The following is a 21,635-nucleotide window of genomic DNA, read 5'->3' as shown; positions in this document are numbered from 1 at the left end:
GTTTTGGTTTCAGGAGGCCTCTGACTAGAGATGACCGCTCCTTGGCTTTCTCCTCCGGGAGAAACACTTTTTTCTGTTCTGTGTCCAGAACCATCCCCAGGAACAGTAGACGTGTTGTAAGGACCAGCTGTGACTTTGGAATATTTAGAATCCAACCGTGCTGTTGTAGCACCTCCCGAGATAGTGCTACCCCGACCAACAACTGCTCCCTGGACCTCGCCTTTATCAGGAGATCGTCCAAGTACGGGATAATTAAAACTCCCTTTTTTCGAAGGAGTATCATCATTTCGGCCATTACCTTGGTAAATACCCTCGGTGCCGTGGACAGACCAAACGGCAACGTCTGGAATTGGTAATGAAAATCCTGTAACACAAATCTGAGGTACTCCTGGTGAGGATGGTAAATGGGGACATGCAGGTAAGCATCCTTGATGTCCAGTGATACCATGTAATCCCCCTCGTCCAGGCTTGAAATAACCGCCCTGAGCGATTCCATCTTGAACTTGAATTTTTTTATATAAGTGTTCAAGGATTTCAAATTTAAAATGGGTCTCACCAAACCGTCCGGTTTCGGTACCACAAACATTGTGGAATAGTAACCCCGTCCTTGTTGAAGGAGGGGCACCTCGACTATCACCTGCTGGGAATACGGCTTGTGAATTGCCTCTAGCACAGCCTCCCTGTCTGAGGGAGTTGTTGGCAAGGCAGATTTGAGGAAACGGCGAGGGGGAGATGTCTCGAATTCCAGCTTGTACCCCTGAGATACCACTTGAAGAATCCAGGGATCTACCCGTGAGCGAGCCCACTGATTGCTGAAGTTCTTGAGACGGGCCCCCACCGTACCTGGCTCCGCCTGTGGAGCCCCAGCGTCATGCGGTGGACTTAGAGGAAACGGGGGAGGACTTTTGTTCCTGGGAACTGGCTGTATGCTGCAGCTTTTTCCCTCTACCTCTGCCTCTGGGCAGAAAGGACGCGCCTTTAACCCGCTTGCCTTTTTGGGGCCGAAAGGACTGTACCTGATAAAACGGTGCTTTCTTTGGCTGTGAGGGAACATGGGGTAGAAAAGCTGACTTCCCAGCTGTTGCTGTGGAAACGAGGTCCGAGAGACCATCCCCAAACAACTCCTCACCTTTATAAGGCAAAACTTCCATATGCCTTTTAGAATCTGCATCCCCTGTCCACTGCCGAGTCCATAACCCTCTCCTGGCAGAAATGGACATTGCACTTATTTTAGATGCCAGCCGGCAAATATCCCTCTGTGCATCTCTCATGTATAAGACTGCGTCTTTTATATGCTCTATGGTTAGCAATACAGTGTCCCTGTCAAGGGTATCAATATTTTCCGACAGGGAATCTGACCACGCAGCTGCAGCACTGCACATCCATGCTGAAGCAATAGCCGGTCTTAAAATAATACCTGAGTGTGTATATACAGACTTCAGGATAGCCTCCTGCTTCCTATCAGCAGGCTCCTTCAGGGCGGCCGTATCCGGAGACGGTAGTGCCACCTTCTTTGACAGGCGTGTGAGCGCTTTATCCACCCTAGGGGATGTTTCCCAACGTGACCTATCCTCTGGCGGGAAAGGGTACGCCATTAGTAACTTTTTAGAAATTACCAGTTTCTTATCGGGGGAAGCCCACGCTTCTTCACGCACCTCATTTAATTCATCAGATGGGGGAAAAACCACTGGTAGTTTTTTCTCCCAAAACCTAATACCCTTTTTTGTGGTACCTGGGGTAACATCAGAAATGTGCAACACATTTTTCATTGCCTCAATCATGTAACGTGTGGCCCTATTGGAAGTTACATTAGTCTCATCGTCGTCGACACTGGATTCAGTATCCGTGTCGACATCTGTGTCTGCCATCTGAGGTAGCGGCGTTTTAGAGCCCCTGATGGCTTTTGAGACAGTTGGGCAGGCACGAGCTGAGAAGCCGGCTGTCCCACATCTGCTATGTCGTCAAACCTTTTATGTATGTTGACACTTTCACGTAATTCCTTCCACAAGTCCATCCACTCAGGTGTCGGCCCCGCAGGGGGTGACATCACATTTATCGGCATCTGCTCCGCCTCCACATAAGCCTCCTCATCAAACATGTCGACACAGCCGTACCGACACACCGCACACACACAGGGAATGCTCTGACTGAGGACAGGATCCCACAAAGCCCTTTGGGGAGACAGAGAGAGAGTATGCCAGCACACACCAGAGCGCTCTATAACACAGGGATTAACACTATAACTGAGTGATTTTCCCTTATAGCTTATGTATACTACTGCGCCTAAATTTAGTGCCCCCCCCTATCTTTTTTACCCTTTGTAGTCTTGAAACTGCAGGGGAGAGCCTGGAAGCGATCCTTCCAGCGGAGCTGTGAGGGAAAAATGGCGCCAGTGTGCTGAGGGAGATAGCCCCGCCCCTTTTTCGGCGGACTTCTGCCGCTTTTTTCTATGTATATCTGGCAGGGGTATTTTTCACATATATAGCCTCTAAGACTATATTATGTGAGTTTTATGCCAGCAAGGTGTTTAATATTGCTGCTCAGGGCGCCCCCCCCCAGCGCCCTGCACCCATCAGTGACCGGAGTGTGAGGTGTGCATGAGGAGCAATGGCGCACAGCTGCAGTGCTGTGCGCTACCTTGTTGAAGACCGAAGTCTTCTGCCGCCGATTTCCAGGACTATCTTCTTGCTTCTGGCTCTGTAAGGGGGATGGCGGCGCAGCTCCGGGACCGGACAACCGAGGCTGGGCCTGTGTTCGATCCCTCTAGATCTAATGGTGTCCAGTAGCCGAGGAAGCCCAAGCTAGCGGCAAGCAGGTAGGTTCGCTTCTTCTCCCCTTAGTCCCTCATAGCAGTGAGTCTGTTGCAAGCAGATCTCACTGAAAATAAAAAACCTAAAAGTATACTTTCTTTTCTAGGAGCTCAGGAGAGCCCCTAGTGTGCATCCAGCTCAGCCGGGCACAAGATTCTAACTGAGGTCTAGAGGAGGGTCATAGTGGGAGGAGCCAGTGCACACCAGGTAGTCCTAAAGCTCTTTAGTTGTGCCCAGTCTCCTGCGGTGCCGCTATTCCCCATGGTCCTTACGGAGTCCCAGCATCCACTTAGGACGTCAGAGAAATTAGGGTTGCCTGCTGCGGGTGCAGCAAAGCCCGCCGCCATGTTTTTGATCGCGGCGGCTGCGTGTGACGCCACGCAGCCGCCGCGTTCACTACCATGTTTCTAAAACACTGCCCCCGTTTGCCCGCCCCCGCAATGCTCCCACTAGAAAACAGAGAGTTGCCGCCCCCCCCCCCAATTGACAGGCAGAGGCGATCGCATTTTCTGCAGCCCTCCCTCCGCAGAAAATGCGGGTGCATGAGCAAGACGGATGCTGCACATGTGTCCGCATCCTTTTAGCAATTATTGCGGTTGGATCACTTACTGCGATCAAACCTGAATTAGGCCCTTTGTGCGCTTCTGGGTATTACGGTATGTGAAACATGTTTCATATCAGCAATATCCCGAGAACACACATGACACGAGCCTTCTTCAGAATCTCAAGCTCAATCATAGCTTCCCCAGAGTATAACCAGCAGGAACCTCCCAACATTTGAGCCAGGGCCAGAGGGACATCTGCGCCGCGCCCGATTTTGGCAAAGTGGCGTGGCCTGCAAAAAGGGGGGGTGGCTTCATGTGAATGCCGCAATCGTGAGCCACGCCCCCCGAATCCGTCACTGAGGGGGCATGCCCAGCGCTCTGTGAGCTGCTAGCATGCCCCCTCACCCTCTGTCTCCAGTGAATAGATGGGACTGTCCCGTGAAAATCGGGACAGTTGGGAGGTATGCACAAGCCCTTTTGTAAATATATGAAACATAGGCCCTCATTCCGAGTTGTTCGCTCGCTAGCAGATTTTAGCAGCATTGCACACACTAGGCTGCCGCCCTCTGGGAGTGTATCTTAGCTTAGCAGAATAGCGAACGAAAGATTAGCAGAATTGCGAATAGAAAATTCTTAGCAGTTTCTGAGTAGCTCGAGACTCACTCCTACACTGCAATCAGCTCAGGCCGTTTTGTTCCTGGTTTAACGTCACAAACACGCCCTGCGTTCGGCCAGGCACTCCCCCGTTTCTCCAATCACTCCCCCGTTTCTCCAGACACTCCCGCGTTTTATCCTGGCACGCCTGCGTTTTTCCACACACTCCCAGAAAACGGTCAGTTTCCACCCAGAAACACCCACTTCCTGTCAATCACACTCCGATCACTTCAACGATGAAAATTCATACCACCACAGACTAATACATTCATCCTTTATTAACTTTAACAGAGCCTTTAAGGTAGAAGTAAGAAAAACGAGGACGAGTGCAAAAGAACAGCCCCTGTACCGAGAGAACACCGCGGTCACGTGACCGGAACGATCCGGAAGCAAAGGGAGGACACCAGGAACAACATCGACGAGGAAGAGTGGAGCAGGCTGCCGGCAAGAGGAGAACAGATGGAGCTACGAGGATAAGGTAAGGGACTCTGTAGGAGAGGAGAAGGCACAGCAGACAGCCCATTAGGGCTAGAAGCAGCTGTCTTCCTCCCTCTCCAAGACGGTGACCGCTTTCCAGCTGCCCGGAGAACCACGGTGCGCTCACAAGAGCGACGCTGCGGTTTATCAGAGCACAGGGGAGGACGGTATGTCCGGAGCACTAATTACCTGACTAGTAGCCACGATCAGATCCCGTGCTGCCAGCGGCCCTCCAGGGGTACCCCGTAGTTAATTTGGGACTTTATTTGACGAACTACTGGACATCATAACGGACACCCCCCAGAGGCTCTGGTTATTACAGCAGGACATTAGACACTACAGAGGTGAGACGCCACATATCTGAGTGTGTTCACCACAGTGTGTTTTTACCATAATTCTCACAGTAACAGACCTGTTACTGTGTCCCTAGGTACACGGACGTATTTCCTTCCCCCCCCCACCCCACCCTTCTTTTCTATTTAAAATCATTTTTTCTTGAGTTGCATAACCTTCTATATGCATGCAGCAGATGCGTATATAACATCATTTTGAATAAAAAACATAAATTGACAATTATATGAGTATTAGTCCGAATATTATTATATTAAGCATCTTATGTGAATTGTTGTTGTTTTGTTGGCGCACTTGTATACCTGCATCAAAATAGTCATATACACGAGCGCTGGATATCCCTCCTGCCGCTTTTTTCTATGTATATCTGGCAGGGGTATTTTTCACATATATAGCCTCTAAGACTATATTATGTGAGTTTTATGCCAGCAAGGTGTTTAATATTGCTGCTCAGGGCGCCCCCCCCCCCAGCGCCCTGCACCCATCAGTGACCGGAGTGTGAGGTGTGCATGAGGAGCAATGGCGCACAGCTGCAGTGCTGTGCGCTACCTTGTTGAAGACCGAAGTCTTCTGCCGCCGATTTCCAGGACTATCTTCTTGCTTCTGGCTCTGTAAGGGGGATGGCGGCGCAGCTCCGGGACCGGACAACCGAGGCTGGGCCTGTGTTCGATCCCTCTAGATCTAATGGTGTCCAGTAGCCGAGGAAGCCCAAGCTAGCGGCAAGCAGGTAGGTTCGCTTCTTCTCCCCTTAGTCCCTCGTAGCAGTGAGTCTGTTGCAAGCAGATCTCACTGAAAATAAAAAACCTAAAAGTATACTTTCTTTTCTAGGAGCTCAGGAGAGCCCCTAGTGTGCATCCAGCTCAGCCGGGCACAAGATTCTAACTGAGGTCTAGAGGAGGGTCATAGTGGGAGGAGCCAGTGCACACCAGGTAGTCCTAAAGCTCTTTAGTTGTGCCCAGTCTCCTGCGGTGCCGCTATTCCCCATGGTCCTTACGGAGTCCCAGCATCCACTTAGGACGTCAGAGAAATTAGGGTTGCCTGCTGCGGGTGCAGCAAAGCCCGCCGCCATGTTTTTGATCGCGGCGGCTGCGTGTGACGCCACGCAGCCGCCGCGTTCACTACCATGTTTCTAAAACACTGCCCCCGTTTGCCCGCCCCCGCAATGCTCCCACTAGAAAACAGAGAGTTGCCGCCCCCCCCCAATTGACAGGCAGAGGCGATCGCATTTTCTGCAGCCCCCCCCCCCCCTCCCTCCGCAGAAAATGCGGGTGCATGAGCAAGACGGATGCTGCACATGTGTCCGCATCCTTTTAGCAATTATTGCGGTTGGATCACTTACTGCGATCAAACCTGAATTAGGCCCTTTGTGCGCTTCTGGGTATTACGGTATGTGAAACATGTTTCATATCAGCAATATCCCGAGAACACACATGACACGAGCCTTCTTCAGAATCTCAAGCTCAATCATAGCTTCCCCAGAGTATAACCAGCAGGAACCTCCCAACATTTGAGCCAGGGCCAGAGGGACATCTGCGCCGCGCCCGATTTTGGCAAAGTGGCGTGGCCTGCAAAAAGGGGGGGTGGCTTCATGTGAATGCCGCAATCGTGAGCCACGCCCCCCGAATCCGTCACTGAGGGGGCATGCCCAGCGCTCTGTGAGCTGCTAGCATGCCCCCTCACCCTCTGTCTCCAGTGAATAGATGGGACTGTCCCGTGAAAATCGGGACAGTTGGGAGGTATGCACAAGCCCTTTTGTAAATATATGAAACATAGGCCCTCATTCCGAGTTGTTCGCTCGCTAGCAGATTTTAGCAGCATTGCACACACTAGGCTGCCGCCCTCTGGGAGTGTATCTTAGCTTAGCAGAATAGCGAACGAAAGATTAGCAGAATTGCGAATAGAAAATTCTTAGCAGTTTCTGAGTAGCTCGAGACTCACTCCTACACTGCAATCAGCTCAGGCCGTTTTGTTCCTGGTTTAACGTCACAAACACGCCCTGCGTTCGGCCAGGCACTCCCCCGTTTCTCCAATCACTCCCCCGTTTCTCCAGACACTCCCGCGTTTTATCCTGGCACGCCTGCGTTTTTCCACACACTCCCAGAAAACGGTCAGTTTCCACCCAGAAACACCCACTTCCTGTCAATCACACTCCGATCACTTCAACGATGAAAATTCATACCACCACAGACTAATACATTCATCCTTTATTAACTTTAACAGAGCCTTTAAGGTAGAAGTAAGAAAAACGAGGACGAGTGCAAAAGAACAGCCCCTGTACCGAGAGAACACCGCGGTCACGTGACCGGAACGATCCGGAAGCAAAGGGAGGACACCAGGAACAACATCGACGAGGAAGAGTGGAGCAGGCTGCCGGCAAGAGGAGAACAGATGGAGCTACGAGGATAAGGTAAGGGACTCTGTAGGAGAGGAGAAGGCACAGCAGACAGCCCATTAGGGCTAGAAGCAGCTGTCTTCCTCCCTCTCCAAGACGGTGACCGCTTTCCAGCTGCCCGGAGAACCACGGTGCGCTCACAAGAGCGACGCTGCGGTTTATCAGAGCACAGGGGAGGACGGTATGTCCGGAGCCCTAATTACCTGACTAGTAGCCACGATCAGATCCCGTGCTGCCAGCGGCCCTCCAGGGGTACCCCGTAGTTAATTTGGGACTTTATTTGACGAACTACTGGACATCATAACGGACACCCCCCAGAGGCTCTGGTTATTACAGCAGGACATTAGACACTACAGAGGTGAGACGCCACATATCTGAGTGTGTTCACCACAGTGTGTTTTTACCATAATTCTCACAGTAACAGACCTGTTACTGTGTCCCTAGGTACACGGACGTATTTCCTTCCCCCCCCCCACCCCACCCTTCTTTTCTATTTAAAATCATTTTTTCTTGAGTTGCATAACCTTCTATATGCATGCAGCAGATGCGTATATAACATCATTTTGAATAAAAAACATAAATTGACAATTATATGAGTATTAGTCCGAATATTATTATATTAAGCATCTTATGTGAATTGTTGTTTTGTTGGCGCACTTGTATACCTGCATCAAAATAGTCATATACACGAGCGCTGGATATCCCTCCTTTCGATGAAAATTCTTCGTTCGGACGTGAGTAAATCTACTGTTTTGTGCTAAAATACTTAGCGCATGCGCATTTTTGCCTTAATCGCTCTGTTGCGAAAATCGGCAACAAGCGAACAACTCGGAATGACCCCCATAATGCCTTAATCTAACAAGACATACAACTTTGCAAAGAAAAAAATAGGTGTATTAGCCACTAACCAGTATGCAAAAAATTAATAACCAGCACTAGTTTTATTAGTTGTTATCCCAAATTAAGACTGATTCAATAATATATTTCTGTTATATTTATTATATGAAATGCTTTGCTGTACTAGTCCTATCTCTATTTAGCATACCACAGCATACTTTCCAAATTATAGGAGACTCTACAATTTGAGGAGTTCTAGGGTGAATAGAAAACACACCCATATTCCACTCACTTCTCTAGTGAAATGGGCGCAGCATGATGACACTACTGTGTACTGCATGGTCCTGCTGCAAACCTAGGGGGTCATTCCGACCTGGTCGCACACAGGCTATTTTTAGCACTGTTGCGACCAGGTAATCGCCGCCTACAGGGGAGGGGATTAGGGGTGTTCAGGGGTGCGATCACTTGTGCAGAAAGCTGCACAAACAAAAAGTTCTTTCACTACCAAATGGGTGGGAAGTTCCTGGAGAGTAGTACTTTCCAACAGGAAGCTTGATTCTACACCTGCAGCATGCCACTTACCCCATAGCCTGACACTCCCAAACACTGGACTGCAGGGCTTGAAATATAAATATGTGAAAATCAGAGGCGTATCTAGCACGGGGCGAGCAGGGCACGTGCCCTGGGCGCCGTGGCAGCCCCAGCAGAGGGGGAAGCCACCGCCACCTGCACGGCCCGCTTGCCCCATGCAACAGGGTTTCCGCCGGCGCTCCCCGCAGCGCTCTCCCTGTCTCCGAGGCCCCGGCTGGTGTGCCTGTCACACTGTACAGGCAGCGGCAGCTAGGAGCCTCCCCCTACTCCCCCCCCCCCCCCCCTGCAGTGTCTCCATATCGTGTGCGCGACCTCGGAGGTGCGCGTGCGCGACCTCGGAGTTGCGCGGCCTCGGAGTCGCAGGTGAGCAGGCCGCAGCAGTTTAAACTTTACTGTCGGGAGAGGAGGGGGGGGGGGGGGGGGTGCGCGGGACAGTGTGAGTGCGTGTGTGTTAATTGTGTGTGTGTGTGTGTGTGTGTGTGGGACAGTGTGAGTGTGTGTCAATTTTTGCAGTCCAGTGTGTGTGGGGGAGGGGAAAGTAAGAGAATGTGTGTGTAGTCTGAGTGGGTGTGTGTGGGGTTTGGAGGTGGCCAGTAGGTGTGTGTGTGTGTGTGTAATCTACAGTGTGTGTGTGTAAGTAAGGGGGTGAGGCAGTCTGTGTGTGTGGGCGGGATGTACTAATGCTTACCGCCACGGTAAGCATTAGTACCATTTACCGAAGAGGGATATGTATTAAACCACGGGCACTGAGATGCCCTTCTCACTCACCATCCAGCTGGGTGGCCGAGCCGGGCGGGTGGAAAGCCAGCAGCAGGGACAGCATGCCAGATATCAGCAGCCGAGGGTGCGGGCTGTAAGGCACGTGCGGAGCGGAGCCCAAAGCCGGAGATCGGCAGCATGTTGACCGGCAACAAGCGGCTTCTGCTTCCGCGTTCAACATGCTGCCGATCTCCGGCTTTGGGCTACGCAGGGTTCGGGGGATGGGTGTCCTCTGCCGGTGTACTGCAGCTCCGGGGGGTGCGGGCTCCGGAGGCTCTCAGCACTGTTGAATATCCAGCTGCCTCAAGTATGTACAGCCCGCACCCTCGGCTGCTGATATCCGGCATGCTGCTGCTGGCTGTCCCCCTGCCCGGCTCAGCCACACACGTGTACGGTGAGAAGGGCATCTCAGTTCCCGAGGTTTACTACATATGCCTCAATAAATGGCCTCTGCGGTAAACGATACTAATGCTTACCGTGGCAGTAACAGCGGGGAGGCTGGCGCACATCAGGATCCTGTAGCAGGAGAGAAGAACCCCCTTTCGGCGCGCAGCAGACCACACTGAAAAGGGTGCATCCCCGGTGCGGTGCTCTGCATCCCGGGTGGCGCCGAAGATGTGGAGTGTCGGAGGTGGCAGAAGCGCCGCAGCTTGAGGTGTGAAACCGCTGCAACCCTTCCGCTGCTGAACTCTGCAATTAGTCAATTAAGGGGTTAGGCTCCCCTCACCACAGTGCCCCACAGGCCTTGTTAATTAAGGGGGTAGGATCCCCTCACTCTATAATGTGAATTTTGGCTCATACCATGTGCTGTAACGTGAATTTCGGCTCATACTGTGTGCTATAATGTGAATTTCGGCTCATACCGTGTGCTATAATGTGAATTTCGGCTCATACCGTGTGCTATAATGTGAATTTCGGCTCATAACGTGTGCTGTAATGTGAATTTTGGCTCATACCGTGTGGGGTAATGTGAATTTCGGCTCATACCGTGTGGGGTAATGTGAATTTCAGCTCATACCGTGTGGGGTAATGTGAATTTCGGCTCATACCGTGTGCTGTAATGTGAATTTCGGCTCATACCATGTGGGGTAATGTGAATTTCGGCTCATACCGTGTGCTATAATGTAAATTTTGGCTCATACCGTGGGGTAATGTGAATTTCGGCTCATACCGTGTGGGGTAATGTGAATTTTCGGCTCATACCGTGTGGGGTAATGTGAATTTCGGCTCATACCGTGTGCTGTAATGTGAATTTCGGCTCATACCGTGTGTTATAATGTGAAAGGGGCACCAGTACTAGATAGTATAAGGGGTCCTACTACACTGAAGGACACGCCCCTTTTGAGTGACCACGCCCCGATTTCCGGAGTGCGGAGCGCGCATAATTGCTATCTACACTTTTTCATTCCCCCTTCAAAAATTTCACTTCGACCACTGCACCTACATCTATACATACACACCCTGACATACTTTCCTTTTGTAGTTTTTTTTTTTTTTTGGGGGGGGGGGGGGGGGGTGCCATTACTGATCTTGTCCTGGGCTCCAAAAACCCTAGTTACGCCTCTGGTGAAAATAACCACAAGCTGATCATAGCACAGCAACTGGTATGTTCAGCTTACTTCAAGACAGCACTTGTTAGAGGAGAAGACTAGCATCACTTCTGGTCTGAATACAGAACTGGGAGTGGTAGATCCTGGAACATAAACATGTGTTAGGAAGTTAATGCTATCTAGGTTCTTTAGCACATTACATCCACCCAGTGTCAGGTTCTGAGTTTGTAACATACCTGGAGCTGGGGCTGCAGGGCAGGACTATCAAACGGCAGAGTGAATGAAATTAGGAGGGTGAATGAGCTTCTCACTCAGTTTTACCTATAAGGATTATAGAAAGAGAAACCAAATATAGGTTTAATTGAGTATACTACCTGGCATGGTGGCAATACTTAACCACCTAATACAATGAGTGCTTATGAGAACTAGATAGATCAGTCTGGTGAACAATGGAGATTACAGGTACAGTTGCTGGAGCTCAGGGAACTGCTTCTGTCACAGAAGTCCTAGAAGACTTTTTGTACTGGCAATGGCCCAGTGGTAGAGAACAGTTTAAATAGGGTGCTCTAGCATAGGATTGGATGTGGAAATCATGTGCAGCATCGGGATTTATTATTTATTACCAGTTATTTATATAGCGCACACATATTCCGCAGCGCTTTACAGTGAATATTTGTCCATTCACATCAGTCCCTGCCCCAGTGGAGCTTACACTCTATATTCCCTATCACATGAAAACACATACACAATCACACTAGGGTTAATTTTGTTGGGAGCCAATAAACCTATCAGTATATTTTTGGAATGTGGGAGGAAACCGGAGTATCCGGAGGAAACCCACGCAATTACGGGGAGAATATACAAACATCGCACAGTTTGGGCCATGGTGGGAATCAAACCCATGACCTCAGTGTTGTGAGGCAGTAATGCTAACCATTACACCATCTGTACTGCCACAATGTTGTGAATAGCTGAAACTACTCAGCTGACCTTCAGAAAGATGGCGGCGCCCTTGCTGCGCCGGACCACAACAACAGGAGAATCATGAATATGACTTGCTGCAGTCATGTGCAGGTCAGTGAATTGGCAGCTAAGTTCAAGAATTGTAACACCCAGATGGTTGAGCACAACATTTGTAGTCCGAAAGTAGACACCCTTCAGTGGCCAGGCCTGGCAAATCTAAATTGCGGTATAAAAATAAAGCTTCCCAGAATTTGTGGCACGCATCGTTAACAACATTGAGTGTACACACTAGACGACACTGTAAATGATCTCGCGCAGAATGGCCCTTCTGAGCGATCTCGTCTAGTGTGTATGGGCCTTAAGATTTCAATTTACAGAGAAAGATTCTGGAAATGAGATACAAGGGTAGAAAGGACACAGTTTAAGAGGCATTCCCCCACACTACTTTTTTCCAGTCCACAAAAGGACTTTTGCATCCTGAAATTGATACAGTCTCCATGTCCACGCAATGCACTTTAAAGTAAAAATAATGGAAAAAATATGGGCTGCATGACCCACTACCCGAGTCCTCATAGAGGAGCTCCCTGTGTTAGCTGGAAGCATACTTGCCAACCTTTTAAATGGGGGTAACCAAGGTGCTGGGAGGTGCTCGAGAAGTGATTGGCACGCAGGAGACAAAATGCGTGAGTGAAGCTTGGTGTGAAAACCAGCGTCAGGCTGCTGCACTTTAGGTAAATAGTGCAAAAAACAATAAGGCCACTAGTTATCAGCTGGGGCAATGAACAAGATTGAGAGCGTGGGAACTACCCCCCACGGATCATCTCAGTATAATATAAAGGGGTCCTGAAGGTAAAAATAAAAGGCTTACACAATTTTGAAATAAACATTAAATAAAAGATTCCTCTTTATCACATTATGGTCACCTGATATGCAGATTGTCCCGTGGGAGCCACTGAAAACGTTGTAGTGATATGTACCCTATGGAGACAGATGACCGAACGTCACAATCTTACGGCCTTCCTTTCCTGAATTTTATTTACATTGGCAGCTGCAAATCTATAGTATAAACCTAAATTTTATGCTGTAAGAAATATGGGCCCTCATTCAGGTTGGATCGCTAATGCGTTCGCACATGCATGAACTAGCAAAGTGCAATAGATGGCGATCACATCGCTGGGCAGGACTTGGCATGCGATCACACAAGCAGTAGCAGATTCTGCTGAACCTGAATAGGGTCCTTGATACTGATTCTGTACTGGAAATCAGGGTCACAATACTATATAATTACTAATGGGGCAGCACTGCATTCTCCGTTTTACTGGGTAGACAACTATTGCTTGACTGGATCTTATCTCCGGTGTCTGCCAGTAACTGTTCTACTGGGTAACATTCCATAATGTTACTGCATAGTTTCCAGGAACGCCTTAAAGGACCACTAATCCAAAACGTCATACTGTCATACGGTACATTAAACAGGTACTACTACTATTCGTAAATATATATGTAAATGTTTCTGGTGCTTATTTGAATTTGAATTTATTATCATTAAATATTCACATGTGAACAAACAATGAAATTTCCGTATGAATGAAATAGACATCACAAATACAATATTAATATATTTGGGATAAATTGTGATAATAGACTCGTGGATGGGCATATTTGGCTATACACAGCATACTCCCAGGTAGGGGAGGACACTGCTGCCAGTCTCTTCCAGCCACCTTGTGCAGAACGAATAGCAGCTACCTGTGCCCTTGTGCAACACTTGGAAATGCATAGTCAAATATATAATGTTCTGTCTGGGTTTGGCCATTACTACATATACAGTATAATTATTAATGCTATTTGCTTTCATGTAAGGCATCTTTTATTTTAGGATCAGCGCATACCTACTCTCCCGGAATGGCAGGGGGACTCCCGACTTTCGGATTGCTCTCCTGACTGCAATTCCCAGAACATTGATGATTTTTCCTATCTGCGCCAGGCAAGGTCATCCACAATTCCTGCGACACAAGAGGCTGGAACTGGTCATCGCTGACGCCAGAGGCTCTGTTTTTTTTTTATGCGCGAGTTTTTTCAGACACACCCAGAAAACATCAGGTTTTCCTGGAAGCCGCCAAGAAACGCCGGCTTCCTGTCAGTCAAACAGTGATCACGATGTGTATGTAATTTCGGTCGCTATTTTTACTTGTGTGTGAACAATGTGAATGCGCAGTCATTCGATAAATGGGCAAATTGAAAATTATGCAATCCTTACTTAATGAGGTCAATAGAGCAGATAGGAATCATAAGGGGCTGATCTCTGCATGATGAGGAGTAGCATACATGCCAAGTGCTCTATAGCCCCCTTCAGGAGAGTTCTGGTGGGAGCCACCAACCCAAGCAGTGCCCCCCCCCCCCCCCCCCCATTTATAGCTGCAATTTAATTTAAAAACACATTAAACTGCGACCTACAGTATCAAACAATGCAGGACAAGGATATGTTAAATAACTATTTCTGCATCAGTGATCATAACACTGAAATAAGCAGCAGGATGGCAGTAACTGAGAGTTAGGTGCCGTTGTGGGTAGCATGGAGTAGATGATCATAAACGTTAGAGAAAAAGAAGCACATGATTGAAGAAGAGGGCCCTGATCATAAGAGCTTACATTATAAAGCGGAGGGGCAGACAGACAGGGGTGACACAGAGGAAGGAGCAATGGGTTAGGATGAGAGCTGGATGACACTGATGAAGAATTGGGTCTTGAGAGCCCATTTTGAGTTTTGTAAAGAGGTGGAGAGTTTAGAGTTGGATTCTGAAGGGAAGCCAGTGTAGGGCTGGTAGGAGGGGGAGGCAGACGTAGCACATTTGGAGAGGAAGATGCAGCATTGAGGATAGACTGGAGTGGAGAGAGGTGGGAGTCAGGGAGGCCAGATAGGTGGAGGTTACAGCAGTCCAATCTGACCAGTGAGTGGATGAGAGTCTTAGCTGCCTCCAGGGTGAGAAAGGCTCTAATCCTAGAAATATTTCTGAGATGGAAACAGCAGGACTGAACATCAATCTGCACAATGGAAAGATGCCATTCTCCATAGATGGGGAAGGAACTGAATGTGCTCTATCGCCGCCTTTTAGGCCAGAACACATGTGGGGACAACCGTGTTTAAAAGAAAGGAGTCCACTGTTTCAAATGATGCCCCCCGTAGATGTGATTTTATGATGCTACCCAAATAATCACGAAAACAGTATAAACATATATACAATTTCCCATGGATGTAGTGCCCAGATCTCTACCATCTTTTGTCAAATACAAACAGAGGTCCCCTAATGGGTGTAGTACGGACTGCCGGCGGTCGGGCTCCCGGCGACCAGCATACCGGCGCCAGAAGCCCGACCGCCGGCTTACCGACAGTGTGGCGAGCGCAAATGAGCCCCTTGCGGCGCCACGCTATTTTATTCTCCCTCCAGGGGGGTCGTGGACCCCCACGAGGGAGAATAAGTGGGTATGAGAGGAAGAGGAGGGAACACATAAACCGACCGGTACACCCACGGTGTCACTAGAGCGTCCACAGCTATCGCCTGAGGGTCTCTTGACCTGGCGCAATATTTTTCTAGCTTTTTGTTTAAGCGGGACGCCATCATGTCCACCTGTGGCTTTTCCCAACGGTTTACAATCAGTTGGAAGACTTCTGGATGAAGTCCCCACTCTCCCGGGTGGAGGTCGTGCCTGCTGAGGAAGTCTGCTTCCCAGTTGTCCACTCCCGGAATGAACACTGCTGACAGTGCTAACACGTGATTTTCCGCCCATCGGAAAATCCTTGTGGCTTCTGCCATCGCCGTCCTGCTTCTTGTGCCGCCCTGTCGATTTACATGGGCGACTGCCGTGATGTTGTCTGACTGGATCAGAACCGGCTGGTTTTGAAGCAGGGGCTTTGCTAGACTTAGGGCATTGTAAATGGCCCTCAGTTCCAGAACATTTATGTGTAGGGAAGTCTCCTGACTTGACCAAAGTCCTTGGAAGTTTCTTCCCCGTGTGACTGCACCCCAGCCCCGAAGGCTGGGATCCGTGGTCACCAGGACCCAGTCCTGTATGCCGAATCTGCGGCCCTCTCTGAGATGAGCACTCTGCAGCCACCAGAGCAGAGACACCCTGGTCCTTGGAGACAGGGTTATCAACCGATGCATTTGAAGATGCGATCCGGACCATTGGTCCAACAGGTCCCACTGAAAGGTTCTGGCATGGAACCTGCCGAATGGAATCGCTTCGTAGGAAGCTACCATCTTTCCCAGGACTCGCGTGCAATGATGCACCGACACCTGTTTTGGTTTCAGGAGGCCTCTCACTAGAGATGACAGCTCCTTGGCTTTCTCCTCTGGGAGAAACACTTTTTTCTGGACTGTGTCCAGAATCATCCCCAGGAACAGTAGACGTGTCGCCGGAACCAGCTGAGACTTTGGAATATTCAGAATCCAACCGTGCTGGTGTAGCACCTCCTGAGATAATGCTACGCCGACCAACAACTGCTCTCTGGACCTCGCCCTTATCAGGAGATCGTCCAAGTATGGGATAATTAAAACTCCCTTTTTCCGAAGGAGTATCATCATTTCGGCCATTACCTTGGTAAATACCCTCGGTGCCGTGGACAGGCCGAACGGCAACGTCTGGAATTGGTAATGACAATCCTGTAACACAAATCTGAGGTACTCCTGGTGAGGATGGTAAATGGGGACATACAGGTGAGCATCCTTGATGTCCAGAGATACCATGTAATCTCCCTCTTCCAGGCTTGCAATAACCGCCCTGAGCGATTCCATCTTGAACTTGAATTTTCTTAAATATGTGTTCAAGGATTTCAAATTTAAAATGGGTCTCACCGAACCGTCCGGTTTCGGTACCACAAACATTGTGGAATAGTAACCCCGTCCTTGTTGAAGTAGGGGCACCTTGACTATCACCTGCTGGGAATACAGCTTGTGAATTGCCTCTAACACAGCCTCCCTTTCTGAAGGAGTCGTTGGTAAGGCAGATTTGAGGAAACGGCGGGGGGGGGGGGGGGGGATGTCTCGAATTCCAGCCTGTACCCCTGAGATACCACTTGAAGGATCCAGGGATCTACCTGTGAGCGAGCCCACTGATTGCTGAAGTTTTTGAGACGGCCCCCCCACCGTACCTGGCTCCGCCTGCTGAGCCCCAGCGTCATGCGGCGGACTTAGCAGAAGAAGCGGGGGAGGACTTTTGTTCCTGGGAAGTGGCTGTCCATGTGCCTTTTAGAATCTGCATCACCTGTCCACTGCCGGGTCCATAACCCTCTCCTGGCACAAATGGACAGTGCACTTATTTTTGATGCCAGCCGGCAAATATCCCTCTGTGCATCTCTTATGTAAAAGACAGCGTCTTTAATATGCTCTACATTTAGCAATATAGTGTCCCTGTCTAGGGTGTCAATGTTTTCTGACAGGGAGTCTGACCATGCAGCTGCAGCACTGCACATCCATGCTGAGGCAATAGCTGGTCTCAGTATAATACCAGTGTGTGTATATATAGCTTTCTGGAGAGCCTCCTGCTTTCTGTCAGTAGGTTCCTTTAGGGCGGCCGTATCCTGGGACGGCAGTGCCACCTTTTTTGATAAGCGCGTAAGTGCTTTATCCACCCTAGGGGGTGTTTCCCAACGTGACCTATCCTCTGGCGGGAAAGGGTACGCCATTAGTAATTTTTTTGAAATTACCAATTTTTTATCGGGGGAAGCCCACGCTAGTTCACACACTTCATTCAATTCTTCAGAAGGGGGAAAAACTACTGGTAGTTTTTTCTCCCCAAACATAATACCCTTTTTTGTGGTACCTGGGGTCACCTCAGAAATGTGTAAAACATTTTTCATTGCCTCAATCATATAACGAGTGGCCCTATTGGACATTACATTAGTCTCTTCGTCGTCGACACTGGTATCAGTATCCGTGTCGACATCTGTGTCTGCCATCTGAGGTAGCGGGCGTTTTAGAGCCCCTGATGACTTTTTGAGACGTCTGGGCAGGCACGGGCTGAGAAGCCGGCTGCCACGCATTTGGCATGTCGTCAAATTTTTTATGTAAGGAGTCGACACTTTTGCGTAATTCCTTCCACAAGTCCATCCACTCCGGTGTCTGCCCCGCAGGGGGTGACAACACATTTATAGGCACCTGCTCCTCCTCCACATAAGTCTCCTCATCAAACATGTCGACACAGCCGTACCGACACACCGCACACACACAGGGAATGCTCTGACAGAAGACAGGACCCCACAAAGCCCTTTGGGGAGACAGAGAGAGAGTATGCCAGCACACACCAGAGCGCTATATAAATCAGGGATTAACTAAATTATATCCCCTTATAGCTGCTATATGTATATTGCGCCTAAATTTAGTGCCCCCCCTCTCTTTTTTACCCTTTTCTGTAGTGTAGACTGCAGGGGAGAGCCAGGGAGCTTCCTTCCAGCGGAGCTGTGAGGGAGAAATGGCGCCAGTGTGCTGAGGGAGATAGCTCCGCCCCTTTTTCGGCTGACTTTTCTCCCGCTTTTTTATGGATTCTGGCAGGGGTATTTATCACATATATAGCCTCTGGGGCTATATATTGTGATATATTTGCCAGCCAAGGTGTATTTATTGCTTCTCAGGGCGCCCCCCCCCCAGCGCCCTACACCCTCAGTGACCGGAGTGTGAAGTGTGTATGAGGAGCAATGGCGCACAGCTGCAGTGCTGTGCGCTACCTTGGTGAAGACTGATGTCTTCTGCCGCCGATTTTCCGGATTCTTCTTGCTTCTGGCTCTGTAAGGGGGCCGGCGGCGCGGCGCGGCTCCGGGACCGAACACCAATGGCCGGTTCCATGCGGTCGATCCCTCTGGAGCTAATGGTGTCCAGTAGCCTAAGAAGCCCAAGCTACCACCAGTTAGGTAGGTTTGCTTCTTCTCCCCTTAGTCCCTCGCTGCAGTGAGTCTGTTGCCAGCAGATCTCACTGTAAAATAAAAAACCTAAAATATACTTTCTCTCTAGGAGCTCAGGAGAGCCCCTAGTGTGCATCCAGCTCAGCCGGGCACAGGATTCTAACTGAAGTCTGGAGGAGGGTCATAGTGGGAGGAGCCAGTGCACACCAGGTAGTCCTAAATCTTTCTTAGCTGTGCCCAGTCTCCTGCGGAGCCGCTATTCCCCATGGTCCTTACGGAGTCCCCAGCATCCACTAGGACGTCAGAGAAAATGGCGTTACCCCAGAGTTGGCGTCAGTTGAGATTAGTGTTGCTGAAGACCAGTGGTGGGTGGGGACAATTGCAGTGCAGGCTGTGTAAATGCAGCATGTGTAATGTCCAAATGCTGCTTGCAGTTGTAGTGCAACCATCTTTTACGGGCTGCAATACACAGTTTCGCTGTTGGTGAAGGTATTGAGGTACAGATCTTAGGGAAAAGTTGTATTATATTGAAATTTACTTGAAACCCTCATATTGTCCCTAATTCCTAACTTTGGGCCCAATTCAGATCTGATCGCAGCAGCAAATCTGTTAGCTAATGGGTAAAACCATGTGCACTGCAGGGGGGGGCAGATATAACATGTGCAGAGAGAGTTAGATTTGGGTGGGGTGTGTTCAAACTGAAATCTAAATTGCAGTATATAAATAAGGCAGCCAGTATTTACCCTGCACAGAAACAAAATAACCCACCCAAATCTAACACTCTCTGCACGTTATATATCTGCCCCACCTGCAGTGCACATGGTTTTGCCCATTAGCTAGCAAATTTGCTGCTGCGATCAGATCTGAATTAGGCCCTTATTAAGGAAGGATGGGAAGAAAGGTTAATTTTCCTACATCCAAGGTAAATAGTGGAGCCCAGAGTTTAAAGCCTGGTAAACCCCCTTTACGTGTGTACTAGTAATACAGGTCAGGTGGAGGCAGAACCAAGAATAAAGAATCCTATATAATAAAAGGCTAACGCTGCTCCTCAGCTCTATGGGAGGAACTCAAGTACTTTGTGCGCAGGCAGCCACTAGATGGCACCCGATGGAGAAATTCAAGTGTTGCTGTTTAGGTGTGCACAGCCCCCGGCGCTGACATTACTGTTATGTTGTTCCATCATTTTGATGGACTAGTAACTAGTCATCAATAAAGATTAATAGACTGTAAGCTCTCATGAGCAGGGCCCTTTTCCCTTGTGTGCTTTTCCTTCCATCCCTTAAACCATCATCTCCTCCCCACTGCTCAAAGCGGCACCTAACCCTTGGATTCTGTTGCCCAGCTGCATATTTGGGTGCTATCCTTCAATGCTCTGTAAGTCAATTTTTTATTGTTTTGTTTACACTGTTCTCAAAACCTCCCAACGGTCCCGCAAGTTCCGTTCTTCTGGCATTGTACTGCATTCAGCAGGACAGTCCCGTTCTTCTGGCATTGTACTGCATTCAGCAGTACAGTCCCGTTCTTCTGGGACTGGACTGCAATCAGCTGGACAGTTCAGTTTTTCTGGAACTGACCCGCTGTCAAACCTGCAGGCCACAGTGTCACGTGGGGAGGAGGAGTTGCATAGCAGCGGGTAAGCAGCAAGTTGTTATTTTATTTATATATATAATATAGCACTATAAACTTTTAGTTTGTTTTCAGTACACTTTCTTGCAATTCAGTTACAGTTCTATCTGCGGGATCCAATTAGGCCTGATCATTTTTCGCCCTGTGGTCATTACCGGGCTATCCAATTATAGACAGTTTTTATTGGCAGAAAAAGGACCCGCTATCGTCCGATAACACATGGGATCCAGGATAAAATAGGATTTTAATACCTACCGGTAAATCCTTTTCTCTTAGTCCGTAGAGGATGCTGGGGACACTTCAAGAACCATGGGGTATAGACGGGATCCGCAGGAGACATGGGCACTCCAAGAATTTAAAAGGGGTGTGAACTGGTTCCTCCCTCTGTGCCCCTCCTCCAGACCCTAGTTATAGGAACTGTGCCCAGGGAGACGGACATTTTGAGGAAAGAGAGTTTATTTTGATTTAAACTAAGGTGAGATACATACCAGCTCACATCTCAAGGATGCCGTACAACATGGCATTCAACCCAACGCATGCAACGGCATGAATGACAGCAACAGGCTGCCTATAAACGCAACACAACACGTGTGTAGCCATAACCAATACCTGCAGATACAGTACGCACTGGGACGGGCGCCCAGCATCCTCTACGGACTAAGAGAAAAGGATTTACCGGTAGGTATTAAAATCCTATTTTCTCCTACGTCCTAGAGGATGCTGGGGACACTTCAAGAACCATGGGGTTTATACCAAAGCTCAAGAACGGGCGGGAGAGTGCGGATGACTCTGCAGCACCGATTGACCAAACAAGAGGTCTTCCTTAGCCAGGGTATCAAACTTGTAAAACTTTGCAAAAGTGTTTTAACCCGACCAAGTAGCTGCTCGGCAAAGCTGTAATGCCGATACCCCCGGGCAGCCGCCCAGGATGAGCCCACCTTTCTGGTAGAATGAGCTTTCATCGATTTCGTTAACGGCAATCCTGCCGTAGCATGAGCCTGCCGAATCGTATTACAGATCCAGCGTGCAATAGTTTGCTTGGAAGCAGGAGCCCCAATCTTTTTGGGATCATACAGGACAAACAGAGCCTCTGTTTTCCTAATCTGAGCCGTTCTGGCTACATACATTTTCAAAGCTCTGACCACATCTAGAGACTTCGATTCCTCTAAGGCGTCAGTAGCC

At 49.2% G+C, this 21,635-nt stretch overlaps 1 protein-coding gene across 2 annotated transcripts in view; it reads right to left on the bottom strand.

The window, feature by feature from the left end:
* LOXL2 (lysyl oxidase like 2) overlaps positions 1-21,635 on the bottom strand; it is a 234,189-nt gene that overhangs the window by 202,217 nt on the left and 10,337 nt on the right. Inside the window, exons 2-4 of one of the 2 annotated variants that reach the window (XM_063931871.1) lie at positions 12,853-12,907; positions 11,203-11,287; positions 11,036-11,109 (exon numbers count right to left, since the gene is read on the bottom strand). In XM_063931871.1, coding sequence (XP_063787941.1) covers positions 11,036-11,071 — 36 coding nt within the window. In that variant the 5' untranslated portion in view covers positions 11,072-11,109; positions 11,203-11,287; positions 12,853-12,907. The remainder of the gene's footprint in view (positions 1-11,035; positions 11,110-11,202; positions 11,288-12,852; positions 12,908-21,635) is intronic. The other variant, XM_063931872.1, reaches the window with a different exon arrangement.

This window comes from Pseudophryne corroboree, chromosome 6 (assembly GCF_028390025.1).
Source record: "Pseudophryne corroboree isolate aPseCor3 chromosome 6, aPseCor3.hap2, whole genome shotgun sequence".
NCBI lineage: Eukaryota > Metazoa > Chordata > Amphibia > Anura > Myobatrachidae > Pseudophryne > Pseudophryne corroboree.
The sequence above is the reverse complement of the archived record's forward strand: the minus strand, read 5'-3'. Positions and strand labels throughout refer to the sequence as shown.